Raw genomic sequence first — 6,570 nt, forward strand, 5'->3', positions numbered from 1 at the left:
CCAAAGGATCTGACCTTGAAATTAATTTTTCCAACACACTCCCAGCATGCTGAGAAAGCATCTGTACTGTCTTTTTAGGGATAGTATGCACAACTGATCCCCTGCTCAGTTCTGAACAGTTGCCCAGCTCCATATGCCCAAACACATGGTCAAAGGAAGTGGCAAGAGGTTTGCAACAGAATTAAGCCAGAAAAAAACCAGGGCAATCACACAGACAAGTGACTCATTCCTAATGCCTAAAGTTTTAATGCTTTCAGCTGAAGTCACCAAATTCTACCTGGGCTAAGGCAGGTTTTGCTTCCTTGCTAAGCAAAAGTCTTAGCAAAAAATCTAAAACATCAAGGTCCTCTTTGCACAGGACTTTCACACATTTCTGGTTTCAGGATTCACAGACTGGCACCCACCCTCGTCAACAAACATGATTAAATCCACAGAAATCCTTTCCAATGCTCCCAGGGAGTTGCCCCTTGATTTCTTCACTGAGATAATGGTACCCAGGCTCTACAGCAGGAAAATTATGGCACTTCCAGGGGACAGGGAGGTGTGGCACTGCAAGGAGGATCTGAGGCACCCTGGAGCACTGCCCACGGCAAAGGCAGGATATTTTGGTTTTCCAGTGGTGGCAGAAGGAAATTTCAGTGGTAGTTTTCTAGCAGGGACAGAAAGGAGAGGTGCTGCCACCCACAAACTCACAGGCAGGTCCATTACCTACATACCATAAATGTCAAAATCCCACATTTCACAGCTCATCTGGATGAAAATATAAACCATGGCAGACGTGGAGCGGAACACCACCTGCAAAGGGGTAAAGACTTTATTTAAAACAAAGTACAGTCACCAAAGGGCCAGATGAAGGTGTTAACTACACAGCAACTGATATGACTGTGCCCTTTGCATCACAGGGAATTCCCCCTCTTAACAAATTGGCATTTCAACAGCCCAAGTGATTCCAGGTGCCGATAACACAGCAGAGCTGAAGTTCACTAATCATTCATTCTCCTGAACTTATTGCCATTCTTCACCTTACAACACAGCCAGTTCCAATGATCCACACTAGTCTGCAAGCAAGATAGAATGACAAGAAACCTGGCAAGGAAAGGAAGGGGGAAAACTGCTTTCTCCCTGTTTCCTGAAGTCTTACCCGAGTGTCCTCACTGATGTATCCACACGTGACTTTCTCACTCTTTACCCACAGCTCCCCTGCCTGAGCCCTGCAAGCAATGAAGAGCAGAATATTTGCTGACCAGAGTGAAGATGAAGATTAGAAAAAACATCAGTATTTGAGCAACTAAAGGATGCATCAAAATCTGCATTCAAGGATGATTTATTTGAATATAACCTGATCTTTAATCCAGAAGGTGTCAAACAACCTCTGCCTCTGCACATTTCCTTGTCCCTCAGTCACCTCAACAGCAACTGAAGTAATCCTCATCTGAACTATTAATGCATTTTGGGAAGGAGGGAGGTATTATAAGAGATAAAAAGAGAATTATTTGGCATCCAACAGAAGCCAAAAGTGTAGCTGGCTGTCCTGCTGTTAGTTCCTTTCATCCCAAACCAGACAGAATCATCTCCTGGTGCAGACAGAAATACGTAGATGAGTAAGAGAACAATAAAACATTAAGGATTTTTCCAAGAAGATTCCCCTGTTGGGTACTCAGAAGTCATTAATCTAAAGCCACAAGTAACAGTAAACCCTCAGAGACACTGACCTGATACCTGCAAACTCCACTTTCTGGGTGACATATGCACATGTGCTGACCTGGGAAGGAAGAGTCACAGGCATCAGAAGAACAGGAAGCTCAGAGGGAGCACAACAAACTACAAAAAAACCACTCAAACACCTGACCTGCATATAACTAAATAACAGAAACCACTAAATGCAGTTACTACTAATACCCCAGCCTACAAAACCTCTGCAACAGACAACAGAAAATCAATTTTAATACATATAAACTTTTATTGGAATCATTTATCTAATTCACTGCACTTGGAAGAGCCAAAGTCTGCATGTCAGAGATGCAGGAAGAAAACATTCTAGTGTTAAGTGGTACCATCAGAGAGGGGACACTTCAACCTGCTTCTACTTGGAAAATGTTCGGATTTGATTCCTTCCAAATGCAGCAAATCATTAAAATTCAGAACACAAGAAAAGCCCCTCTCAACAGCATTTCCCATGCCCAAGTCACTAATTGACATCACAGCAGTGGAGTAGGCAATGATGGGATTCATTTTTCTGTACCACATTTTCACCCATTTCTCCAGCTCTGAGGTACCACTGACAGTGTGAGCTCCTCGGGAGCTGCTGACACTGGTCTTGTCCTCAGCTTTGTGCATTCTGTAAAGCACTGATTTTCTTTCACAGCAAGCACAGCAAAAGGTACATAATCTGCCCTGTGCACATGAGGACAGCAGGGGCCTCACCAAACTCTTCTTCAGTCTCCACATGTCCCCACGCCCGATGTACTGATCCTTAAACGTCAGCTCCACCAAGTCCAACGTCACCTCCTGGGAAAGGGGTGAAAAACAGTGCTTGGATTGTACTGGCTGTTTCTAAGTAGTGCCCATCAATCTGTCCATTTAATAACCAAATGGGAAAGGAAGGGCCATTCTAAAGCAAGTCAGTATTCCTGATAAACACAGGATTAAAATGGAATCCCACCCAAATAAATGCCAAAGCTGTGTATGTACCTCAGCTACTGTGAGCTGCAAAACACTGCCCAGTGTGACCAGAAACAGCCCAAGCAGTAAATCTGTGCTACAACTCTCAGTGCAAACTTGAAGCACAAGCAAAACAAATCACTGTCATTGTTCATGACATTAAGAAAGACTCATTTCCTGCAGATTTTTCTCCTGTGCTGAATGTAAGTTCTGACTGCAGCTCTTCTGAGAGCTGGGACATTTACAGGAAACGCCCCTCTGTAGGAGGATCTGTGGGGTCAAATAATGCAAATCCAGACCATGGATACTCTTTTGATTGGCCACTTTCTGTTTCTCTCTACTCTGCTTGGTTACCCAAATTCCTAGAATTTAAAGAAATTTAAAATATCTACATTTCTATCAAGCTGTATTGAAGCTGGTCTGTGGAGTTCAAAAAGACAGCAGGGATGGGAGAGAGAGAAGAAGTCACAGGGCTCTGATGTGAGCTAAGTGAAGGAACAGAAGGAAGAAAGTGGCACAGCCACACACCTTTGGGTCAACAACGTTCACATGGACATCCTGGTAGGGGCGCAGTCGGAACACCTGGGCCACTGTCTGGTCCACACTGATTGTTTCTGCCACAGAGGGGAGAGAGGACAGCACAGTGAACATCCCCAGCTGGTCACAGCTAACCAAAGCAGGACAGTGAGGCTGTCATGGCACACTGGGGGCCTCAGCAAAAGATAACAGCTTATTTCAGCTATGGCCCAATCTAAGAGTCATTAAAATCACAGCAAGAGAGAGAAACTCAAAGTTTAGGACTAATTAATTCCTGCAAGAAGATATAAAGCCAGTCAAAAAATGCAGAAACAAAAATTTCAGGCTGAAAAGCCAAGTTTGTTTAAACCACACTTCATATTACTCAACCAAAAGCAGATTTAGAACTGGCTGTTCATTTTCTGTTAAAATTATAACCCTTCCCTTCGTAAACAGACAAAGTATTGATTTTCTTATGAATGTAAAATACATGCATTAGCCAACCACAGGTCCAGTTCAATCACACAACCTTTGTCTGACTGTGCACGAGATGAGTGTAGAGCGTTACCTTTCTGCAAATCCTCCTTCAGTGACTTCACTTGCAGGAGCAGGGGACTGGCAGGTAAAAGAGAAAAGGCAGACAAGTTGAGATACCAACAGTCTCTCTGGTAAATAACTCTCAAAACCATTTACTAGCATGGAGCACAGGATAAGCTAAAGAGAAACAATAATATTTTCTAGAAAGCTTCATCCATCCTCCTTCCCACCTGTCACCCTATCTGGTCCTTTACACTCACTGTGAGGTGCTCTTGAGGTAGAGATGATACTACAAATGGGAAATTAAGGCACACGAGACCTTCTCAGGGCCTCACAACAGCATTCTGCTGCTTTTCAGACGGGGACTGCAGGATGAGCAGGTTCATACAAGAAGGTTTATGTTTTTAGGGCTGACAACATAATTTTAATTTTGCCTAGGATATACTGCAGGATGGGAGAATCCTTAGACAACAGCAGCTCAATGGAGAGGATACAGACACTGTAGGTTCTGTACTCATGTGCTACTTGGCCTATAAAAGATGAGAAAACTAACACCAAACACAAAGAATTACATAAACTTTCAGCAAGAGCTTCTGCTAAATTAAATTCCTTTACTTCAGGCAGAAAAACTCAGGGCAGCAGAGTTGTATCAGCTTTAGGAGCCTCTCTCCAGAAGCCACTGCACCCAAACACACCCTTTGACTGCTCCAACCTGACTGACACCAGCAAAGAGAACCCACCTGTACTCATCATTGGGATGTGCAATTTCCACAACATCTCCCAGCTTGATTTGAAGAAATACTTTAGGATTCACCACCAGTTCATCATCTACAGGACACAAATGAATGAGGGCAGTGAACAGACACACACCAAACACAGACAGCTGCGTGTTTGCAGACCACAGTTTACTGCCCATAACCACCCCAGCCCAGGATCAACATGTCAGCAAGGCTTTACATTCACCACAGCACAGGGCCTGGCCCCTCCTGCAGGCACACACAGCTCAGGTAACAACTGTCACAAAGGGTGTGTTCAGCAAAAGACTGTGCCTTAATTAGGTAGCCAGGACCATCTTCTCTGTTTTTGATATACCAAACACCAGCAGGAAAGCACAGAGCTTACAGAACCTCAGCAAGGTTTGTCAACATGGGTAAGTCTTTAGAAGCAGGGAGCCATCAAACCAAGGACATGCTTATTAGTGCACAGAAACACATGTATGTGCAGTCAGAAGTCACTGATTTACCTGTACCTTATTAGGGTGACAGAAACACAAGGTTAAGAGAAAAGTGATGCAACAAAAGGAGAAGAGGTAGAATAAAGCAATTTTATTTTATAAGTGTGATCTTGTTCTCTTCCAATAAATGTTACTTCATCCTGCTCTACCCTCCTATAAGAGAGGGCTTTCCAGACTCTGGCTGGCAACACTGCTTGTTACATCAAAGTTTCCCTGCTTTGTTAAAAGAGTAATTTCTTATTCAGTTGCTTTCAATTAAGTGAGTGCTGGTCTCATGTTACCAAGCAGAAGATACTGACCACTGCCTCCAAAGCCCTTCTTGTGTATGACGAGCTTGTACACCTTGTTGGTTCTCATCTTGGACTCCAGCTCTTCTCAGCCACTTGGAGCAAAGACAACTGAAGGCATCTTGCATATCTGACAGGGAAATAAAGCAAACACAGACCTCTCGTCAATACAAATGCGTTCTGGATAGTCTCAATACAGCCCGTTGTCCCGGGGCACCTCCCGCAGACCGGCAGGGCTGGGCCGGCAGAGGGGAGGGCGGGGCAGGGATGGGCACGGGGCAGGCTCGGCAAACACCGCGGCCAAAGCACTGCTGTGCATGGCATCGTTTCAACCCCGTCAACCACCACATCTGCCGCTTTCATTTCAAATAACGCACATTCCAATAAAGAACCTTTAATTTTAAAGTTAAACTTTTTTAAAAGCGTGCTTAAACTAAAAATTATCAGTAGTAATATGGTTTTTTCATAAAGCTATAACCAGGTTACTGAATTAAAATGTAAGCTCCTCTAGTTGTAACTGTACTCTTACATCGAATCAACTCGCAGAGGAACCTAAAGGTGCACCTCCCGAGCAGCCCAAAGGGCTGAGTTTGTAGACGTGCCTTTCAGAAAGCCAATTACGGAGCCACAGAGTCGCGGTGGGGAAAAAAAGGCACATCCAAATTTTGTTAAAATAAACTTTGACCCAGAACTGAAGCGGGTCTGGCAAGAAGCGGCGCTCGGTGCAGGGAGCGGGCAGGACTCCCGGGGCAGGGACGGGGCCGGAGAGCGAACAGACGCGAGCAGCTCCGGTACCTACGGCCACCCCCGGCTGCGGAACCGCGGGTTCATACAGGAGCGAGAGAAGCCCAGCGAGACGCCCGAGGCCGTGCCAGAGCAGCGGCGAGCGGCGCAGAGACCCGGGGGAAGGGCCGCGGGGGGAGCCCAGCACCCCGTGCCGCTCTCCGACCGCCGCGGGCCGGACCAGCGCAGGGTAGCACCGTGGTGGGGGGGAACCGAACCGAACCGAACCGAAGCGAAGCGAACCGAGCCGAGCCGAGCCGAGCCGAGCCGAGCGCTGACCTGCGGGTTCGTGTCCCCGCCGGGGCCGCCCCGTCCGACCGGCACCGCGCGGCACTTCCGCGTCCGGGGCTGCGCGGCACGTGACACCGCCCGACGCGCGGGACAGGACACGCCCCCGTGGGGGCGGGGCCTTCGGGGCGGGACCGCGGGACGGGGCGGGGCCGCAGTACGGGGGCGGGGCATGAGGGGGCGGGGCCGCCGTGTGGGGGCGGGGCCGGGGCGGGGCCGCAGCACCGGTTGCGGGGCGGCCCCGGATGCGGAAGTGACGCGGGG

The 6,570-nt window shown here is 47.3% G+C and overlaps 1 protein-coding gene across 7 annotated transcripts in view; it reads right to left on the bottom strand.

The window, feature by feature from the left end:
- The window catches only part of DEPDC5 (DEP domain containing 5, GATOR1 subcomplex subunit), a 41,769-nt gene extending 35,388 nt beyond the window's left edge, over positions 1-6,381 (bottom strand). For 6 of the 7 annotated variants that reach the window (XM_071572420.1, XM_071572422.1, XM_071572421.1 and 3 more), the window contains exons 1-9: positions 6,298-6,381; positions 5,248-5,365; positions 4,455-4,542; positions 3,746-3,792; positions 3,190-3,275; positions 2,425-2,508; positions 1,713-1,762; positions 1,142-1,211; positions 717-795 (exon numbers count right to left, since the gene is read on the bottom strand). In XM_071572420.1, coding sequence (XP_071428521.1) covers positions 717-795; positions 1,142-1,211; positions 1,713-1,762; positions 2,425-2,508; positions 3,190-3,275; positions 3,746-3,792; positions 4,455-4,542; positions 5,248-5,305 — 562 coding nt within the window. In that variant the 5' untranslated portion in view covers positions 5,306-5,365; positions 6,298-6,381. Of the gene's footprint in view, positions 1-716; positions 796-1,141; positions 1,212-1,712; positions 1,763-2,424; positions 2,509-3,189; positions 3,276-3,745; positions 3,793-4,454; positions 4,543-5,247; positions 5,366-6,030; positions 6,192-6,297 lie in introns of those variants that run through there. The other variant, XM_071572419.1, reaches the window with a different exon arrangement.
- Between the last annotated feature and the right edge of the window lie 189 nt (positions 6,382-6,570).

Source organism: Pithys albifrons, chromosome 17 (assembly GCF_047495875.1).
Source record: "Pithys albifrons albifrons isolate INPA30051 chromosome 17, PitAlb_v1, whole genome shotgun sequence".
NCBI classification, from domain to species: domain Eukaryota; kingdom Metazoa; phylum Chordata; class Aves; order Passeriformes; family Thamnophilidae; genus Pithys; species Pithys albifrons.